The 21098-nt window shown below is 48.5% G+C and overlaps 1 protein-coding gene across 2 annotated transcripts in view; it reads right to left on the reverse strand.

The window, feature by feature from the left end:
- LOC135900813 (U-Kazal-Dg21.2-like) overlaps positions 1 to 17635 on the reverse strand; it is a 30647-nt gene extending 13012 nt beyond the window's left edge. The window contains exons 1-3 of one of the 2 annotated variants that reach the window (XM_065430390.2): positions 17275 to 17635; positions 17012 to 17161; positions 11489 to 11551 (exon numbers count right to left, since the gene is read on the reverse strand). In XM_065430390.2, the coding sequence (XP_065286462.1) occupies positions 11489 to 11551; positions 17012 to 17090 (142 nt within the window). In that variant the 5' untranslated portion in view covers positions 17091 to 17161; positions 17275 to 17635. Of the gene's footprint in view, positions 1 to 11488; positions 11552 to 17011 lie in introns of both variants that reach the window. The other variant, XM_065430389.2, reaches the window with a different exon arrangement.
- Positions 17636 to 21098: the final 3463 nt, after the last annotated feature.

Genomic DNA, 21098 nt, shown 5'->3' on the forward strand with positions numbered 1-21098 from the left:
ACCAGGCGAAATTAGGAAACTTCACCCTGTATAATCGAGAGTTTGACAGAAGCCCGTCTGGCGAGCGAGAAACGTGGTGCAATAAAACGAACACTCGCCAAAATATATAAATAATGAGATGACTAAAGCTTGACGCCCTGAGTCTCTTGCTCGTCATGGGCAGCAAAGAAAATGGCCCTCCGTTACCGGCGTCAATTATCGCCACGGAGAAGCTGCTGCAGACACGGTCACACTGCTCGAATAATTGACTATTCAGACAATGCTCCACGCGAAAAAAAATTCACGCATAAGCTCTTCTGGGAGTTGTCTAAGTATGCGTAAGCATTGTGCCACTTGTTCGTCTCCGCGCAGTCCGGTGTCATTATCAATGTTATGAAACTTGATCCGACCACCGTAAACGACAGCGCTGCGGTGACAGGAACTGCTGCGGACGGCGGCGTAAATTATAGACGTAAGCGAACTACTGCAGCTGGCGGCGCCAGGTGCGCTTATGACGTTCCGATTATTATAAGCCCGTATCGCTCTTTAGCACGTTATCCGTTCACGTCAAATTATTAGGAACCGTTATCAACCGTACTCTGGCGACGGCTGCGTATGGGACGGCCGCGTGGGCCCTATCTCGAAAGCGATCTGCGATCGGGACAGGGTGGGCCGAGTGCTGATAGCTTCGTGTGCGCTGTGTTCTCGACGCTTTCGTCTTACGTGTTGGATGGACGGAAGGGTATTCTCGTTGGGTAGGTATATGCGTACGCATGTAATAAAAAGGACACGTGGTAATCTGCCCGACATCTACGCGCTCGCACTGCGCAATCTCACCCATACATAACCGAAGGTCATTGCCTTTGCTGCCCATTGTGAACAGGGAACCCGTAGGGGCCCGAAGACGTCAAGTTTTAGTCAGTCATTTCATTATTTTTGAATTTTTGCGTTTTATTTCGCAAACTTTACACATTGAGTTTGCTCGACGGCATCTGTACAGAAAACAGCTCTGTGAACACGAGGCCGCACGACCGAGTAGTTGGTGAGCAGGAGTACACCGATCAGTCTGGACAGCGATTAGCGAAGGAGACTGGTCAACGACAGACAGTTCTTAAGAACGGAAAACCCTGCGCATTCAACCTTTGGTCTTGAAGTACGGCGCGGAGTGTTATCAACGGGAAAATGGATGGACGCCCAACGCACGAGACAGGCTGCCTAAGGCATACAGCCGCTTACCACGATATGGGCGCAGCGAATCGGTTTAAGGGGTTAGGTAAGCAAAAATGGACGACAAGCTTGCGCGTTGGTGCGCTCAAGTTTCCTCCTCAGTATAGCGCAACTCCGTCTACCGAGAAGAGCGCGCCAAATAAGAACGAGAAAATAAACAAGAATTAATGTAAACTGTTTCCGCATACACGTCACGTACGTGTAACAGCCGCTGTTCAGGCTACATGTTGGGGAGCGAAAGTGGGCGCTCGGCGAATTGACGTCGCAGTCAAAATAGGCCTCATTTTTCAGTACGTTTACTCCTTGCGTTTGTATTGCCTCAAGGCTGCCCGTGTCGTCGACGTCACTGGCCCGTTGGCAAACACCCCTCTGCCTGCGTCTCCGTGAAGAAAAACAAGAAGAGGAAAAGGAAAGACGAATAAAAACACGATGAGAACGGATGACTCGCTCCGACTCTCTCTCTCTTTCTCTACATAGAACCGCGGTGACTAAAGGAGGTGGTGAAACGACCACCGCTCGCAGTTCAGCCATAAACCATTCGGAGCACGAACCATAGCAAAGGGGGCCCCCCCACGTAGTTACGTATACACAAGAGAATCGCGCTTGACACCTAACGTGTGCAACAGTTAATAGCGACCGCGCCCACACGCTCAACAAAAGGCTCCGTCGCGCAGAAAACAGCCAAGAATGCTAACACGGCACGGGAAGGGGTCCAGAGAGATGGGGCGTGCCCTTGGAAGGGGGAAAAAAAAGACACTTTCGAAATGCGTGACTTCATCCCCTCGTGCCATCGCACGACGACCGGCATCGTCGTGATGTCTGCCGCGCGATAACCCGAGAGATATGCCCTTGGTTGAATCGTGGACGAAAGAAACAAATGATGCGGACGCCGCGCACGGACTTGCAGTGCCGAGCTCGCAATTTCTTCGACGTGCACAACTATGCGCGCGGGCCCCTCATAATGGACGCCGCTGTATTCATATACGCCCGTATAAGCCTGGCCGCCGTCTCGCCTGCGACGGCTGCGGCCGCAGATTGCGACCGGCAGGGTACACACACCGGGGTGTGTATAACATAACGTAGACGTGCCGCGTTTCCAGGCGCACACCCGTCGTGCGCGGTGCTGTATAATCGCTGGAGCCAGGCAACCGAGATTGCCACTGCAAGGGCGTGTGTGTGTGTGAGGAGGAGGGGGGGGGGGAGAGGGGAGCACACTTGAACGCACGCGGAGACGCCCCTGCGCCCTTGTTCTGCGTATGAAATTACTGCAAGATTGCCAGGGTGCACTGCCAGTGCAGTGCACATCGCAATCTGTTTGTGCTTTAACGTGGTCCCTCCCTCTTGGTGCAGCCCCTGCGAAGTGGACTGCAACGCGCGGGATCACGACTGCTTTCTTTGGGCCTGCCGAGACTCCAGGGAGGCCGCCGAGAGATGCGTTGCTGGTGGTGTGAAATGTTCCGAGGCACATGGCTCACGCGAGCTGCGGCCTGTGTATGGCATGCAAATTGCAGGAGTCCCGACCGCTTAATTGTGGGAGCGAGCTGCGGGCACAAAGGGGATGCCGGCGGCTTTGAGCTGTGACTTGCAGTGTCGTAGCAACGCGTGACTTCATCGGGGCTCGTATTCTACAACGTTCCGTTTCATTTTCCATTCGTTTCCCAGACTGCATACGTCGGGGCGGTACTGTAATGTAATGGTGGTGCTTTGCCTGCAACGTTTGATAGACGTTTCTGATGTTTGCAAGTTTCACGACTCGCCGAAACTAAAGTGGCCGTTGCAGGAGAGAATGTGCAATTGGTTATACTGTCGGCGTACGTTTCCCTCCAAGAGCTAGGCAGCGGGAGGAAAGCCGCTTTTCGTATATAGCAGTTTCGCATTACAGAAACCCGCGAAAAATTCCCAATTTTTTCAAGTATTTGCGTGTCCGTTAAAATCGTGTGGGCGCATAACGAAACCGGTTGTTTCAGAGGAGTTGTCTGAGTCCTTGACCGAGCGCTCGGACAACGCTCAGATTTGGCAAAAAGACGCAACCTGGCAGAGAAAAAGAAAAAAGAAAAAGCAGCGCATGCATCGCGCTGGATCACGGTTCAAGTTGTTACGCCGAACCGGACGAAGTGATGCTATAGGTTAATGCTACGCACTGCAGAATAAGCGGCCTGACTTGACTGCGGAACAGGACGGAGCAACTCGTCACTGTGTTACAACTAGTTCGTAGGGTTTGCCGTAATTGTTCTGCGGAAAGCCGCAAGGTGGAGGGTAGTAATTAATAAAGGGAAAATGAGACATCCACCCAATCGTAACAATTGCTACAAAGGAAACCCATACGGGTTTCCGTGTGGGTTTTCGTATGGGTTCCGTACTAGTTACTAAAGGGAAAATGAGACATCCACCCAATCGTAGCAAGTGCTACAAAGGAAACCCATACGAGTTTCCGCATGGGTTTCCTTTGTAGCAATTGCTACGATTGGGTGGATGTCTCATTTTTCCTTTATTAACTAGTTTATAGGGTTTCCTACAATAATTACTGGAGGGAACTCTGGCGCTGCGATCGTTGAGCCACCATGGGAATGATGGGAAGTACGTGAACTTGTCTGATCTTCGTGCTTGTCGATCCAGACGTTCTTGTGTCTTTGTTTATTATGCTTTATATGCCTCCACAGCCCTGAATTTTAGAGCAATCTTTACCTTTCTAAGCGCAGAAGACTCCGCGAACACGCGCGATCGCTACCACTTGCACTGGTTCAGCCTGTCGAGATGGCCGAATCGAAACGCCAAGAGTCTCAATGCGTTGACCTGTTCGTGAGAAATTCCTTGCCGCTTATCGATGTTTCTTGCGGTATAAAAAGTTTATTACGTGAAAAGCTGGAGGTGACTGAGCACGTTTTTCTTGACTGTTGGGAGGCGATTTTCCTCTAGGATGCACCTTAAAGAAAGTCCTAGCATTAGATGTGCATGGAATAAGGTGTTTAGCAGTAAATAAAGATGATGGTGTACCTTTAGATGTATCAATGTTACTGGGCCTATAGACAGTATAGAGATATCTTGTTTGGCTTTTCGCCACAATGATGCTGATGCAAAACCTGTCCGCGAGTATTTGCGCGAGGCTGCAATAATCTTTCTCGAAGTGCACAAAAACACAGAGTTGTGTTCCGGAGTGGGTGCGGCGTGTAGAAGCTGTACTGCACATGAAACCTTTCCAATGTCAACAAGTTAAGCTCATGTTGAGCTGGCATCCGAAGTATGTCGTAATTCCTGTGGCATTTTCGCTTGAGTGCATTGAGTTTTGCCGTCAATAAAGACATAAAATGGTCCGTGGCGTAATGGTTTTAATACCGGGCTTCTCTGCTAGAGTTCCTGTGCTCGAATGCCGTCGTCTGATAAATTTAATAATATCTATGTAATTATTTATTACATAGTACTTTGTTGAAAACGACAAGTTTACAAATTCACGAAGCCTTTTTTTTTTCTGAAGCCTGAAGCACGAAGTTTAGGCAAATACATGTATGCATACTACCCGTCATTCCCACGCTTGCTGTACCGCCCTTCTTGCAGCCCCCAGAGACACTAGCGCCAGCGTTCTCGCTAGTAATTATTGAGTGAAACTACATGGGCTATAGATGATCCGAAACCAGGGAATAACTTGGACTGAGAAACTCTCATTCGCGGAAAAAGTCAAATAGAGAACTCGTGAACCCAATTTTGAACCGATCTGAACCCAATTTTGAACCGATTTGAACCGATTTCGTTTCTTCATATCGCCCCCGCCCCGAATGACCAAACCCGGCTTGCAAGGTGGCGAAGCGACTACCGAGTCAGTGACGAATTACTAAAGGAATGGAATTGCTGCCGTAGCACAACTGGTAATGCAATGCACACATTATGCGGCTCGCACCGGCGGCACTTTTTTTTTCTTTTTTCGTTCGCTTTCCTTTTCGTAATTATTTCTAAACTTCAATTAAAACTGAAATTAATTTGTAGTACACTTTCCTTGGCTTCACTATGGGTTGACTTCATATGAATTTAACTACCAAAAGTTGGGACCCTGGGTCCCCCTTCTGATCGTTCATTAAAGGAATAGAAGGTATATGAAAACGGAACATATAAAAATACGACACCTGGTTTGGGGCGACAAGTGGAAGAGATAAGTTTCAGTAGAATGTAGAGGAAAAAGAAAAGAAATTGGGGACCGTTATTTTGTCACGATCCATTTCATTGTCCATTCGTCTTTTTATATCATACGTTGCGCCGTGTTGCTGACACCGGCGATAACGAGGGATTGGCGATACCCGGGCCAGCGAGGAAGGGACTGAAAGAGATCCTTACACAATACTGCCTTTGGATATATCCTCCTGAGACCCCTTGTATACATTATATTGCACATTGCTGGCAATCATTTTCCAAATTAACTCGAAAGCCGTTATACGCAAGAAGCTAATTTCGAATGTAAAGTCGGATGCATGCGGCACTGATATGAAAGTCGTCTAGGCGTGCATCTTACCATCAGATATTGTGAATATCGTCTCTAATCTGGTGCATACAGTTGTGTCGTCAAAGACGACACAGCGGTCTACACGTGTGTCGTGGAGTGCGTTTTCGAATATCGCGGGTTCACGTGAACATTCACGATGTAGAAACAACGTGCCAAGGTATAACCACACCGACGTTGCACCTTACCTCTGTGCTTATAGGCTAACAAAAGCGGTTCTTACGACAACAAACAAACAAACAAAACAAAACACGAGCAAACGGTTACTTCCTTCGTGTACACGCGTGGATGCTACCTTCCGCATCTGACCGTGGCATTTAAGCGAAAAGTGGTTTTCACGTCAGTGACGTACATCGGTCGGTGATAGATTTGAAACAGAGTTCATGCCTCAGATTTGCATGTCTGAGAAGGATATAACGAAATGATAGAGCTTCACGGTTCGCTGCTTGCTACAGTCGGTGTATGCACACACGGGGCGGCATGCTCAGCTTCGCGTGGGCCACACCGGACACCGGAAGAGCAAGGAGGTTACTCGCATGACCGCCGCACGCCGTGAGCGGCCACTCGTGAAAGTAAATGGGTGGAGAAGGAGGATGGTGCGTATGGCAGCCGCTTAAAAGGCCTAATTGCGCCGACAATTTGTTCGCCGGCGTCGTAGGCTACGTAGCGTTGCGTCGAATCCGAGAAGTGCATGAGAGTCTAGGTGGCTGCCGCGCTGAAAAATACACAGCCGGCTGTTGCGTGTCGGAGAGTGCAACGACAGCTTAATGTGTTGATTTACGCTTTCTTTCTCAAGTACGTGCAAACGAGTGTGCGTTTAGCGGCACTCCATGGCCTCAGGGAAAGTGAACGAAGGGAAGGCACGAGTGTCATTTTTTTACGCGTTAAAAAAAGGAAAAAGAACCATCTTCAGCAACATCAGAAGCAAGGTTTGCGGTAGTATTTCTTACGCATAGGGTTCCGTACTTGGCTACTATAGTGGGAAATATCGATTGACAATCGTTTAACTATATACCGTGGGAACAGTGAGTCAATTAATTCATTTTTCTGGGTGATTTGGCACGGCTCTTTGTGGAAGAGGCACATTGCGGCTTCGTTCCTTTACCCGTTTTCCCAGCACAGGGCAGCCAGCCGATAATTACACTGGGTAACCTCCCTGTCCTTCCTCCCCTTTTTGTCTCTCTCTGGTAAGCACACGACCTCGCAGCACGCAGGTGTTATTGCATTAATATGGCTTAACGGTTCCAAAGCAACGTCTAAGCTTTATTCTACAGACGCATGGGTTGAGGGATAGAGGATAGGTGGTGGGGCGGGGGGCAGTAAGTTTGATTTCGACATGCGCGTGAGCCTTGTCGCACAACTCCGCCTCCACGACTGAGAAGCCGAATTCGTGAAAAACCTAATGTACAAGGTGCACTGTTGGATTGGCGTTACAGCCGGTAACACACGGTATAAGTGCGCAGGCCCGCGAGCCTCGCATTGTGGAGGGGTTCTGTAAGTGCATGAGACCGGCACCGGAAGAACCAAAGGGTTCGCCCCCCCCCCCCCCCCGCCGCCGCGTGAAAGCGACGGGAGGAGGACCTGGGACCGCCGTTTAATTGCGCCGACAATTTGGCGCGGTGCGGCTTTCCGGGAAGGGAGAGCCAGCTGGCCGCCCTGCGCTGAAGGCAAGGCCCGAGGGGAGGAGGAGAGACAAAAGAACAGCACTCAGGCTGCCGACGCTTTCTTCAGCAATGAACCTGACCTTGCGGTCCGCCAGCGAGCCTCGCCTCTCTCTCTCTCTCTCTCTCTCTCTCTCTCTCTCTCTCTCTTTTATTCGACCAGACCACGCGCGGTATCGCAGTTCTCCGCGGTGGTCGCGCACTCCACGCCTGCAGCACATAACGAGGAACGCTCGCGAGCTAATAGCGGCCGGCTTGTTTTTTTCTTTCGGATTGTCTTAAAACGGCTAGCGGTCATTTATCAAAGGAGCTCGTGGCACGGGTAGACAAAGAAGGGGGAAACGTATAGGAGAGGGGGGGGGGGGGCTCGCGAGGGTGAACTCGGTGTATTTGTATATCTACATGCGCCAGGCGCTTCGAGTTGCGGAACTTGGCCGATGCGAGAGAGCGTGGACTCCGCCGACAGGTGTATAATACGCCGACCCCGAGTCTTTTCGCGTGTAAGCTGTTTTTGTTGCCCCTTCCCCCTTCCCCTCACCCCTCCTCCGTGCGTGCATACTTCTCTGTGTAGCAGAATTCTAGGCTGGGCCAGTTGGCTAACAGACATGACGGAAGCAGCGCAAAACTTCTGCAGAAAAAAATAAAATAAAAATAAAATTATAGAGGTGACGGGACATAGCGTTACTTCAATTGGCGCAGTCCTGCGAACATTACATCCACTCCCTCAAGAAGACATCGTTCTTGACCTTCCACACATGTCTTAGCGACGCTCACTATACTAGAGAGGACAGAGCATATAGTGGAGAGCACAGTACTGCAATCAGCTCTGTCCTGTCGCGTCAGAGTAGGCGAGAGCCTATGAGAGAGAGCTCTAATTTTTTTCTTCTTCCAAATTTTCGCTCTACTTCCATCACATTCCAATGTGTTCAGGTTTTTCGCAGCTTTAGAGAGAGAGAGGATAATTTATTGTGAAAACTCAGACTGGTCGGCCTGAGGTAATATCCCCTAGCATGCTACAGGCGTGGAATATAGGAAATGCGTCGGTGATCACCGAAGCAACTTGCTGCGGGCTTTCTTGTGGGAAGGCGGATAACGATCACGGACAAATAAATGCCCGTGATCGGGCACTCGCTCGTTCGAGAGAACGAGAAACAGCGCGCCACATATGGCTGCTTGTTATCGTGTGTGCGACGGACAGCGAGAACCCGCTCTGCGCTTGATGTCAGGCGGCATTATCTTACATACTATAGTGTCATGACGTTTGAACACGCTTCAGCTGGTAAAAGAAAAGCTTTAGACACACACAGTGGATATAAAGCGCGCGCACACACAAAACAAAGGAGCGAATAAGAAGAAGGAATAAGAATGCAAAGCAACGTCTTGATCAGTGAGGAATGTGACAGCCTTTTTAACCCCACAAATCCCAAATAGAATTTCTCAGATGTCGCCTTTCCACAATGTGGACAATTTCGGTGAACGTATAGAACAGAAGAGTAGAGCGGTTCTTCGTTAGACAAGCCAGAAGGCTTCCAGCGTTAAGGAGGCATGCTCAGAAGGCCTCTATAGAAACGCCTGTGTTGTGTCGTTTGGCTGGCTGATTTCTCACGTCGCCTAGAGACTTACAGTTCTGCGCAGATGGATCGAAAAAGTAATACAACCGAGTCACGATGTCGATATTATAAAATGAGATTATGGAGTTTTACGTGCCAAAACCACTTTCTGATTATGAGGTGCACGCCGTAGTGGAGAACTCTGAAAATTTCGACCGCCTGGAGTTCTTTAACGTGCATCTAAATCTAAGCACACGGGTGTTTTCGCCCCCATCGAAACGTGGCTGCCGTGGCCGGGATTCCATCCCGCGACCTCGTGTTCAGCAGCCCAACACCACTGCCACTGAGCAACCACGGCGGGTATCGATTTTATAAATGCAGAGCTTGCTGCATAGGGAATCGCGGCCGAACAGAGGACAGTTGACAGAAATGCGCGCGGGTTTGATGGCGCAGCCAGCCGTTGGCGCCACAGCAGTGGTTCCTGACTCAGTGAAATCGAGAAAAACATTTTTAATGCGTCAGGTCCTGTGAACTTTCCCATGCCCGCGAGTGAACGTAGTCACGTGCAATAAGCGAATAAATCAAAAGAAACAAAAAAATGAAAGAAAGAGCATCAATTAAAGATACAGCTGTGTACATGCGGAATGACTCTATATATCTGGACACAGATGCGCGCGCGCGCGCTCACACATACACGTACACACACACATATCCACTTACGCACACCCACCCACACGTGCACACACAGGCACATGCAAACACGCACGCACGCACGCACCCCCCCCCCCCCCCACACACACACACTCACACACACCTACACACACACGCGCATGCACATATACAAACACACGCACACGCGCACAAGCTAACGCACACAAACACACGCACCCCCAGAAACACACATACGCACCTACAAACACGTATATACGCTCGAACGCAAAAGCTGACGCGCACACACACGCTGGCACATACACAAAAGAAAAAAAAATAGGAACATTGTTTTCCGTAAAGGTAACATTATTGGCGCTTGTTTTTCTTTCATTGCAGGCGGTCAAAGTTAATGGCGCGAATTATCCTTATTTCCAAGGAGAGCGGCAAAAAGCACGACGTCTGCAAAGTGCCGTTAATAGAGGCTAATGGCTGTCCGTATAATAAGAACCGGCGAGTCCTTCGTAATACCTCGAGGAATCTTTATCTCACCAGGTGTTCCCCAGGCTTGCAAGCGACAGGGTCAAAACTGCGTAATGTCTCGCTCGTTTCGATCGACGCAGCGGAAGCCGTGACCCCACTCCCTCCATAATCGAGCTAGCCGCAGACCGCGAGGCAAGCTTGTTCAGCGCTCTGCCGCCTGCGACGGCCTTTTTCTCTGCTCTAAGTGCACAATTGTTATTCCTTGCGACGGATTAAGCGAGAATAGTGTGAAACTGCTTGCAGGCACTTTGGAAACCCGGAAGTCACGGGGCAAAAATATTTGCATTCCTTCGTGTTTTCGGTCTGTTTTCGGCAGGAATCCCGAAAGTGAGGGGCAGATTCAGAATGCGAACTTCGGTTCCCATGGCTTAGAGAAGTTCAACCGTTACCTGATTTTCTTTCTTCGAAAACTTCCGCTTGTAGATGCGAAAATTATGCTCTTCCCTTTTTTAACCATCGCGCGTAGTTGACTAACGTATGAAAAATACGGCCATGTATAGAGAAAATGAAAAGCACAACAACAGCAACAACAAATTTTTTTCATGACCCACCCTTCCAGGGAACCTTGGATGTAAAAAAAAAAATGAGATTACACATCGCAGCAAACGGATTAATGTTAAGCCAATGAAAACAAAAACTTAAAAAATGAGATTAGCTGAACACGCAACCACGAATCGTTGGATGACAGCTGGGGAGGTGAAGGAATAGAAAAGCGGTTATTGAATCGTCACTAAACCGCTGCTCAGTCGCGCATCTGCACTGACATCCATCACAAAGTCTGCGCACACCCATACACTTTTTCTCAACTGTTTTGTACAGCCTCTCTACGACAAAATCTCGTAAGTATGTGTATCACAATATGGGCCGCAATATGGACCCCAATTCGCGGGAAGGTAAATGTAATAATGTAAATAATGTAAATGTTGAAATGGCAGACCAAAGAAAATATACACTTTTCAACGAGCTTGTTTATACATCCCCGTCTGTACACTTTGTACAGTCTGAAAGAGAAGTCACATAAGAGGCCACAAAGCCGTCTACCTAATTGAAGTCTCTATACAGTGTATGTGCGGTACAGCTCCTGTGAGCGGAACTCTTTGTGAACTCGCACCCCTAACCTTTACGAGAGAACAACAGCCGTTGATTATGGTTACACGAAGGTTGGAGCCTTTTTTTTTCTTTAACGGCTTCCTAACTAGGGGAAGCCGGGAAGGCCGATCTTTATTCGTCGCGACGAGTCTAACGACGGAGCCTTCTTTGCGACAGCGCCGTTATGGGTACGCGGGGTCACTTCCTTTGACATGCACGCCAAGCGCAACCTTGCGATCTCCGCGTGAAAGCGGACGCAGGCTGCGTGCAAGAAGAATAGGGCACGCACGCGTTCGGCGACTCACCTAGGCTGCCCGGCTCCGGCTGGAGCTCCGTTTGCACCGGCGGCTCGATCGTTGTCGGCACGGCTGTGTGAACGAAGGGTTGGGGCCGTGACAACGAGAACAACGAAGGCGAGTTGCACACAACGCAGCACAGTTGACGAATGACATCGATAACGAAAGGTAACGTTGTATTTAGAGTAATCTCCTTATTGGAACAATAGAGATAAATAAGTTAAGCTAACCACATCTGTTAAAATGCGAAGCAATAAAAAACACCCTTAACGCAAAAGGCGGCTTCATATGCCAGAGAAAACACGAAAGAAAAAAAGAAAATAAATACTGGTGAAGTTTCCGTTTTGCAGTTCCCGCATCAGCTCTAAATGAAGTTACAAATTTTGATGACTTCTAGTAAAGTCCATGTTAACTGGTTAGCGGCAAACACAGAACATACGTTGTGTTCTAAAGGAGCGAAAGACAGAACTAGTTCCGGTAACTTTTTACTCAACCATAACGGCCCAAATACGATACAACACTGAATTCCACGACGTCACACTGACACACCGGCACTGGGGTTTCGACGCGAAAAATAACTTAAGTTTGACCTCCACATTCTGTTTTCTTCTTTTTACCGAGATACCTCTTACCGAGAAACTATAAGGAAAATGAGGTTTTGAAAGAATATTTTGTGGGTCTAGGCTGATTTGATGTTTCTATTAAGTGTACCTTTTGTGTCTCGGCTCTCCGCAAACAGAATCGTTGAGGCATTTTCTGCGATTCCAAAGCATCCCTACAAAATCTGCAGTTTGCCCTGCGTCATGGTTTACACGAGCAGCTAGTGTACGAAAGAAGGCACGCTCACCACCCCGCGCTAGAGAAAGGACGCGACATTGCATTTCAATGGTGGCAGAGTGACTGAGGAAATGTAGGCAACGACAGCGCATATGAAGCTGTTCGCTCGACTCATCAAAAACACCAGCGGGTACCCATAACCCTCTCAAGAACGGATGCTGTGCGGCAACTTAACTCACTTGTTCGCCACATCACACTTTTACGGTGAAATTCATCGGGTTTCACCAACTCACGCTCGCACTCACTCGACCCTGATTTGCGACTTCGCCTGCTACCTGGACTCTCCCGCCGTGAAACAACCTTACTGTGTCGCGTGTGGGTGGGCGTCGCATTTACAAATTCCTGTTCATTCGTCTAATAGGAATGGCCAACAATGCGGCGTGCAATTTGTGCGGGTGCGATGAGACTCTAGAGCACCTTGTGTCACTGCCCATCCTTTGACGCTCAACGATGTACTGCACTGTACAAGCTACTCTACAACGATGTACTGTACAAGCTAAACTCAGCCTATTAAATAATAGAGTGGTGTCGAAGGAAACGATCCTGGGACCATGGCATATGCCTTTTTGCATGCGAAAGGCCGCAAAAGATCTGCATTTATTGAAGGATACTGGACTGTAGGAGCGCTTGTGACAGTGGACGCCCCTCTGCGACTGACTGCGAATGACTGACTCTTTACTATTTTTCTTCTCTCTCCTTTTTATCCATTCTTCCTATTTCTCCCTCCCCAAGTGTAGGGAAGCCAACCGGGAACGTCCTTGGTTAACCTCCCCATCTTTTCCTTTTCGTTTTTCTCTTTCTCTCGCTTTCTGTATACAGAAATTACCACTACAAAGCTGTAAAGACAAGTGTCAGCCCTGGCTCAGTGCATAGACGTTTCAACGATGAAACAGCTCGGTGTAGCAGAGAGCCAAGCCTGACACACCTTTGAAATTGCAGCATAAGTGTATGCCTTTAATGTACTTATGGGGCATTTTTCTGTGAGCTGTCTTTAGTGCGAGGTGACTGAGTTTGACTGGGCTTTACGTGAGTTTTCCATTACTTGCCGTAACCTATCTTTTCTGCGGTGCCGTCTTGTCCTTTCATTTTGACAATGCATTTCTATGTTAAAATGAGCGGCGGCGCCACATAAAAGTGCCAACATAACCTATATATCAAGTATAAAAAAAAACGACACGGATCCCCCCAAAATATTATATGCCAGGGGTCGTAATAACAAAATAAGCTCTTACGTTTGAATTTTTCTTAAGATGGAAATTCCAACAAAGCTCAACGCCGGAAGTATTATTACCGAAGGTGGTGTGTCAATCGCAAAGAGGATATACGAACGGAAAGCTTTGTGAATTCGGCCCCTGATCCTTGAAAGGCAAATGAAATTCAATTTAATTCAAACCAGCTGCTGCATCTAAAAGCGACTACTAAACATATCCCAAACTCATCTCCTCCCTCTTCCACGTCCAATCTCCAACATCACCTTCCTTGTGACTGCTGTGCTCCAGAAAGCTGAGCCAATTGAAAGGCGGATAATTCAAAACAAGTTCACTTGATTTGTTCGACCCCAAAGCTTGGAATCAACGCCAACAAGTTATTGTCGTCCCCGCTGTTGATTTCCGCCAACGTGCTAAGTGTCCTGCTACAACGGTTCTGTAAGCAGTAGTTTAAAATAGAGGAATTAGAAAACAGACATGATGTTAAGTCAAGTGTATAAGCCTATGTGGAATAAGGAGCAACCGGAAAATGTGAAACACGCTACAGACGTAGGCCGTAGGCTTTAAACTGATGGCGTATTGGCAATGCAGGGGAAATAGTCATAAAAATGTTGAAGTGTAAGAACAGGCTGACATCATTTCAAATACGGTACAATAAGGTGATCGAGCGCGAAAAAAAAGAGAGAGAAAGCACTGACCTGCTGATCGACAGTGACCGCGAAAAAAAAAAAAACATAAGAGAGAGAGAGAGAGAGGGAGAGAACTGTGTGAACGATGACGTCTCTTTGTCCCACTGTGGTATAAAGTTTGTAAACAGGGATGGAGGGCCTCAGACAGGCTGGCCAACGTTTCGATAGGAGGACCTATCTTCGTCTGAAGCCCTTCATCCCTGTTTACAAACTTTATACCACAGTGTGCTATTCCATCTGTCAGCCCCTTTCTTGTTTTTGGTCTCTTTGTCCCAGTGTTTTGAGGTTATTGGCATGATACGATCGTAAGGTCATTCACGGCGCATGTGGTGTTTGAATAAGTGGACGGTTAGCTCCAGAAGCCCGCGGGATTTTAACTTAGAACGATTCCACGACGTTTATTTTGAGTCTTCCATACGTCGCAACAACAAAGAAACGTCTACTTGATTGTCGAACTCAGATTGCAGACCCGATGTATGCACTCTCGCGTGTGAAAGGAAGTTGTGATTGTTAATATTTTAAATTTTTTTTTATGTGTAACAAGTAGGTTAAACGGTAGTATATAACGACTGCGGCTGATTGTAAAAGCGTACTGTACAGGAAGTCACTTAAACAGGTTTCGATCCAGCCTACAAGATTGAATCCCAGTTGCAGGTTGAATCCTTGAGATTATTCAGAAGGCTGAATCAAGCTTTTAAACGAGATTGAATCTTGGACGTGACTCAATACAGTTTGGATCAATCTTACAGACTAAAGCGCAGCGGCTGACTTTCCTTGGTTTCCAGAGTGATTTGCGCTGCTTCGCCGAAGGACTTCCCAGGGTCTGTGCGAGAGTGCGCCAAAACAATATTCTCTTAGCCGGAGTTTCTCGTGGTGGCCCAACTGTGTCTCCCACAGACGTAAAACGGGTACCTGTCCCGCGAGTCTTGGTACTGGGTTCCGCGCCGAACCGTCTAATCCCGCTGTACAAAACGCGTTCATTCCAAAATTAATTGTCGGCTCACTCTACAAAAAGGAAGACGGAATGCATGAAAACAATTCGCATGTCAGAACGCACTCGCATGCCAGGATGTAAACTGCAACGTTAATTTTAGAATTCGAAAACCAGTTGCAAAGTGCGCGTGGAGTTGACAATATGGGAGTTGCAGTCGCCAGTGTTTAAGGGCGTGTCGTAAATGTTCATCTCTTAGCGACGGAAGGCCGCAAAAATTAAGTTTTAAAAGCATAATTGTGAAGTAGAGTGCAGTTCTAAAATTACTGAAAGACGAAGCTTTCACTTGGGCCCTCGCTGTGCGGCTCCGATGATCGGAGACTCGAATATCTTTGATAAGGTGAAAGCGCGTCCACTCTTTTGACCCCTGCGCGTGCTATTAGTTTTCCCTCGTGCCCTCGTGGCTGGGATCACCTCCGCAATTGAAACACACCGTGATTTATACTTCACTCTTTGTGTGATAGCGGGAATTTCATTGTTTCAAGACCGCTGTGCACTGTATACATTAGCGGTACGGCAGAAACTTCGTCAGGCTTTCCAAAATTATTCGCTATGAGGGTGCTCAACTTTCGCAAAGAAAGTACTACATCATGGATCCACAAGGCAGAAGCAGTCATAGATACGAGTTTAAGATCGAGTGCCCTGACTCTCTATGTCGTGATTTACTGTCACCAATACCCCGTTACCTTATTTCGATCACCATTCATATTGTCGAACAATGTTGAGCTTTCTAATCTCTAATTATCATCTAATTAAACTCATCGTGAGTCCGGTTTGTCCATATCTTTCCTGTTTTCTGTTATATATTCTACACGACTGCGAATAAGCCATCGATGCGCTTGAGCCTTCCTGTACCTTTGATCGCACAGTTCCACACCATCCCGACCAGAGTGCAACAACGCGAACTTCTTATCCTTACTCAAGCCCGCAACACGTACCAGAGATCGATTGTCCTTAACTTCTTATTGCAACAAAGTAGTTCAAGCTGACCATGAAAACGCCATCAACGACATTGCATGAAGACACACTGACCCGCTTATTTATTTTGAGCGAATAAATATTAAAAAAAAATGATGTGTTGTCGTTGCTGTGAGTAGTCTGTGTCAACTAAATTTTATTCAGAATTCGTGGCTAGAACACCAAATTTCGTGCCTTCTTTCACATCGACCATTAATATGGTTTAGGGCGCTTCAGTACCTGTATTGAAGTTTGAGCGTTAGTCTCGACAAGCAAGTACGCGTAAATAAAACAGACCATCAGCCATGTTGTTCGACGAAGGGAGAGCTCCTTGAACCTTGGCTCGCTGCAGCTACACTGTACCGTTGTTTGTTAGTTATCGCAGCTTCCGAAAACAAACCAACTTCAGTATTCGACACGGCTTCGCGTACTCGCGTGCTCCTAAGTTTACGGAACATCACGAAGTACGATCGAGAAGTTTTAGGATTTGCGAACGTCTGCATGGGCTTGCATGCTACGGCACTATTTAAAATGGCCTGCATAACGCTTTTTTCCGTACGTATATTTATAGATGGAAGACGAGCGGACTGTGTCCAGTGAACACAGCCGATTGCGTAACTAACAATACGTCCCGAGGACCTTACCGTTAGTTTCTGGCGTTGAAAATCAAAGCTACAGTAAAGGACCGGAATTGCTGCAAGTAAGCCCTCAAATGCATGTAATAGGTTTTTTTCCCTCCGTCTTCGCGCACAGCGTACCTCACTCGATCAACGGGAAAACAGTGCATTTTCAACAGTAACTTACGATTTTTCAGTTGTGCACGCTTTTACAAAACGCAAACAGGGCTTACCTTGTGCCGCATGATGACTTTGGAGCAGGATCGCAATGCAGGAGCAGACGAGGATGTTGAGACCGAATCCGGTAGACATGCTGGTTGCTTCCGATACAGACGCGGCGCACTCACTCTCGGCTGCAGGCCGGCAAACGGCTCTGCTATAGTCTAGCGGCAGTCGGGTTGCCCGCGCGGGATAAAACGAAAAAGAAAGTATGGCGAGGGAGAGCGTTGCAGAGACTGAGAGAGGGAGCGAGGACCCGCTGAGAACTTTCTTTTACCTGTTGTCTTTGGCCGAGCCGATGGGGGAAAGAAGCCTCGACGACGGGTAAGAGGGGGGCAAGAGGGACCGCGCGCGCCGACGCAACCGCTTCTCTCAAGATCCTGCACGGCCTTGGAGAAAGGGCGCACACCTGGATGCGCCGAGGTGCCACCGCCACCCGTCGTCGTCGTAGGTTTCGCCCCCCTCCTTAGGAGGGGAACAAGGGAGTTGAACCCCTCTGTAGGGTCATGCCCCTCCGCGGGTGATCATCACCCCCCGCCGCCACCAACGCCCAACATCGCGCGAGCTGCGCTCGCTGTGGCTCAGCGCGCTGTGCGATGTCGGCAAATATGCGCGCCGATCTTCGGAGTGCGAACGTAGCGCGTCGTCTGCTGCAACGGCAGCGGCGCTATTTGCCGTCTGCCACGGACCCTCGTTCGTCGTCTGCTACTTCTCTCTCTTTCCCTCGCCCACTTTCCCACGGATTTGAGACTTTCTCCGAAAGCCAGTGGCGGCTCTTTCCGGAATCGCAAGCGGAGGATATCGCTGCATGCATTTTTCTTTTCTTACGAGCGGTCACGGGGCACCCGAATAGGGGGTTCGGCACCACTTCTTCTACCGTGTCAGTGAAGCAAGCCACCCTGCTGCTTTGGTTGCTAGCAGGCGCGTTGTCCAAGATAGCAGACGATTCCTGATCTTCGTTGGACCATGAAACGTCTGGTTACTCTCGAGCGCAATATACCCGTGAACGCTACAGAATACGTAGAAAACCGTGAGCCCATCTGGTTGTGGTCGCCTGTATCTGGGCGCCTCATAAAATATGCGAAATAAAACTTTCAAAAGATGCTTTGCTTCGGCCAACGCTAGAAAGAACTGCGCGCGTGACTGGGAATAATCCTCGCCGAGCCGCTGAGATAGGCATTAGGTACATCGAATGCGGGCGCGCGTTTCACTCTCAATAAATTTCGCGGAACAGGGAGCTCATTGTGTAAGGCTCGGGCGAAAGAGGGACGCCGGGAACGCACGCAGTAGAAGAAAGAAAAGAAAATGAAGCAACGGAGTCATCCGTGTGATGTGCCCCATACTTCTCGGCCAACTTGAGGGCGTGACCGAGGTCAATGGCACATCCGTGAAGAAGGCGTGCATCCGCCCCAAGAGAAGGCTGCGTTGCCTACGGGTAGTTTATAATACAGGTTGCGCTATAGCTGCACGTTCGCCTCCCCAGCGTTTAAAATATGTCGTGACCTTTTTGCGTTTTTGTATATCGCACCACAGTTCCCACTTTTTCCTTTCTTTTTTATTTGATTGCAGTGCTGCCTCGATCTCTTCGGCATAGCGGGTGTGTCCTGGGGCCCTGCCCACACGGTTTCGATAACACTTATTGCCCACTTCCCGAGTTATCATTGCAGTCTTTACTTGGCCGTGTTGACGCTCAAAACGTGAAAAGAAAAAGGCAACAGAATGGGGCGCTTTCCGAAGGGTGACTTGGGTGCAATACCGGGGCAATGGCTTCAACGGAAGAGCGAGTTCTGTAAAGGCGCAGCAAGGCTTACACACGACGGGGAACCGGCAATACGAGACGACCATGCCCGAATTTTTCTTAATGCTGTCGAGCAAGTGAATTTCTGCGATAAGCGTTGCGAAGGTAGCGACACATATCGAGTTTGTGGATCTTTGTTTCGCCTTTAACGAGTCCCGCTCACGGAAGAGGGACCCGCGCCATATCATGCTTGCACATTATTGGCACACGCAAACATGGGTTCGGTCAATGTTGAGTATTAAACCATTGCTCAACATTGTGGGCCTAATTCCTTTAATTTTACGTTTCCTTTAGTGGCATCAGTGCGGAGAAGGGGAGTGTAGTGGAATACTTCTGCACTTAAGCATGCCCTCAACACGGCTTGAAACGACACAGGAGCTATGATGTTATTACATTAGTGCCACTATTAGAGGTTTACGAGTGCTAGTTACCGCGTGGCTGTTTGAACATCAACGGAGACGACGCTGCGGCGTTGAGGGAGGCAGAAAATAGACACAACAAATTCACACGCCTTTCTCGTCGGTTACCTGCAGCTACATGAAGCCTACAGACAATGAAGCCTGGGGAAGCATAGGAAAAGTTTACTTGTCCTTTAACTTCCTAACTTTTGTTTTCGTTTAATGTGGAAATACTAAGAAAAGGGGAAATGAAGGTGGGCGGATTGACATATGCCGGCACTGGGAGCCGAACTAGCATCCTTCCCATTATGTGTGCGATAACAGCCATTGAGCTACACGATGACCGTCGTGCCGCGTAATCTTTCCTGGGTATTTGCGTGCGTGTGTACTATAGAGCTAGCCCCCGGGAGTGTTAGCCAGCGTTGCCAGCGGTCATGGCGGTGGATGTGGGCTATATCCTTTCAACCTGATCTCGGAGGCCACGAACCAGTTAACACCCCACGTCGCTGTAGTCTACTACACGCACAAATACCCACAAAAGTGTATGCGTTTACTGGGGCCACCGCGGGTACTCCAGAAGGTCGAACATGCGGAGGCTCTAGGTTGCGTTCCTGCCTACGGCCCCCACGCTGTCAATTCAGCCACTTTAATTCCCTTTCAATTTATTATTATGGGTGCCACATGGCGCACCTTTGATCGCGATCAAGCCCGATCGGGATCGAATTTCTCGATCGCGATTGGTTTATTTGCGCAAGCTGCACGAGGGAGCTAATTGCGGTCGAGAATTTCGATCCGGATCTGGCTTGATAGCGACCGAAAGTGGTCGTGTGACACCGGTATTATTCTACATTTCTATTAAACACAACAGTTAATTTCCCCAATTCTTTATCTGATTTCATTGTCGGTTTCTTCGTATGATTGAAACTAACAAAAATAAGAAAAAAAAGCCCCTTAGTTTCCGTTACTGAGTGGACCACTTCGACAGCCCAACTGTAATGTGGTGTTCTGCTACAGGGCACCAGGTAGCGAGTTCGATTCCCTAGTCGCACAAACTATACAGTCGCAGGACGTGCTTTCTTCATATAGACACAATAAGGCAGCTGGCTACATTGATGTTCCCCGTTTTAATGTCCATTGGTTTATTTTTACTATTCCATCACGGCATTCGCAGCAGCATCTCGGAACTTAGCTTATGCCGTATGAATTTCTTCAAGAGTTTATATATAAACTAACAGCAAGAGTAACCTGTTTCTCGCCGCCTATGGGGTCACTCATTGGCACTTTCTTCCCTTTTCATTTATTTGTTTTTTGCTTCTATAAATCACCGACAAATTGACGCACTCGAATCTTCACCGGGATCTTAAGCTGAGCTGTGGAATAAATGTAAATTCTCGGGAGGCTCCTTACGGCTCGAACAGCTGCGTGCGCGTATCCGTCCGGTGCTCCGCGCCGAAATGGACGCATTCATCGTTTCGGTCCAGTGCGGTATATAAGTGTCGAAAATCTCAACCGCGGACTCGCAGATATGTATATATATACGTATTTGCGGAGCAGCTGGCTCATCGTGAAGAGGAGACCTGTCGCTTGCCTTTCGCGAGGAATTAAGAACGCCTGCATCCCGCGGCACTCTGAAAGGCGATGAAGAGAGCGCGCTGTCACGCGGGCCGATCCGTTCGTCTTCTGAATTCGCGCGCCGATGTCCGGTAGCGGTCTTACAGTCGCCGCGCGCTAAGAAACGCGCTCGCTCTGAATGCGTCGAATGTCGTGGATCGGCCCGTATACTTACCGGCGAAATCTCGGTGCCGATCTCGTCAGGCTCTGCGGTGGGCGCTTGGTCATTGTTGTTTTTGTAGTAGTAGTAGTAGTAGTAGTAGTAGTAGTAGTAGTTGTTGTTGTTGTTGTTGT

This window comes from Dermacentor albipictus, chromosome 2, assembly GCF_038994185.2.
Source record: "Dermacentor albipictus isolate Rhodes 1998 colony chromosome 2, USDA_Dalb.pri_finalv2, whole genome shotgun sequence".
NCBI lineage: Eukaryota > Metazoa > Arthropoda > Arachnida > Ixodida > Ixodidae > Dermacentor > Dermacentor albipictus.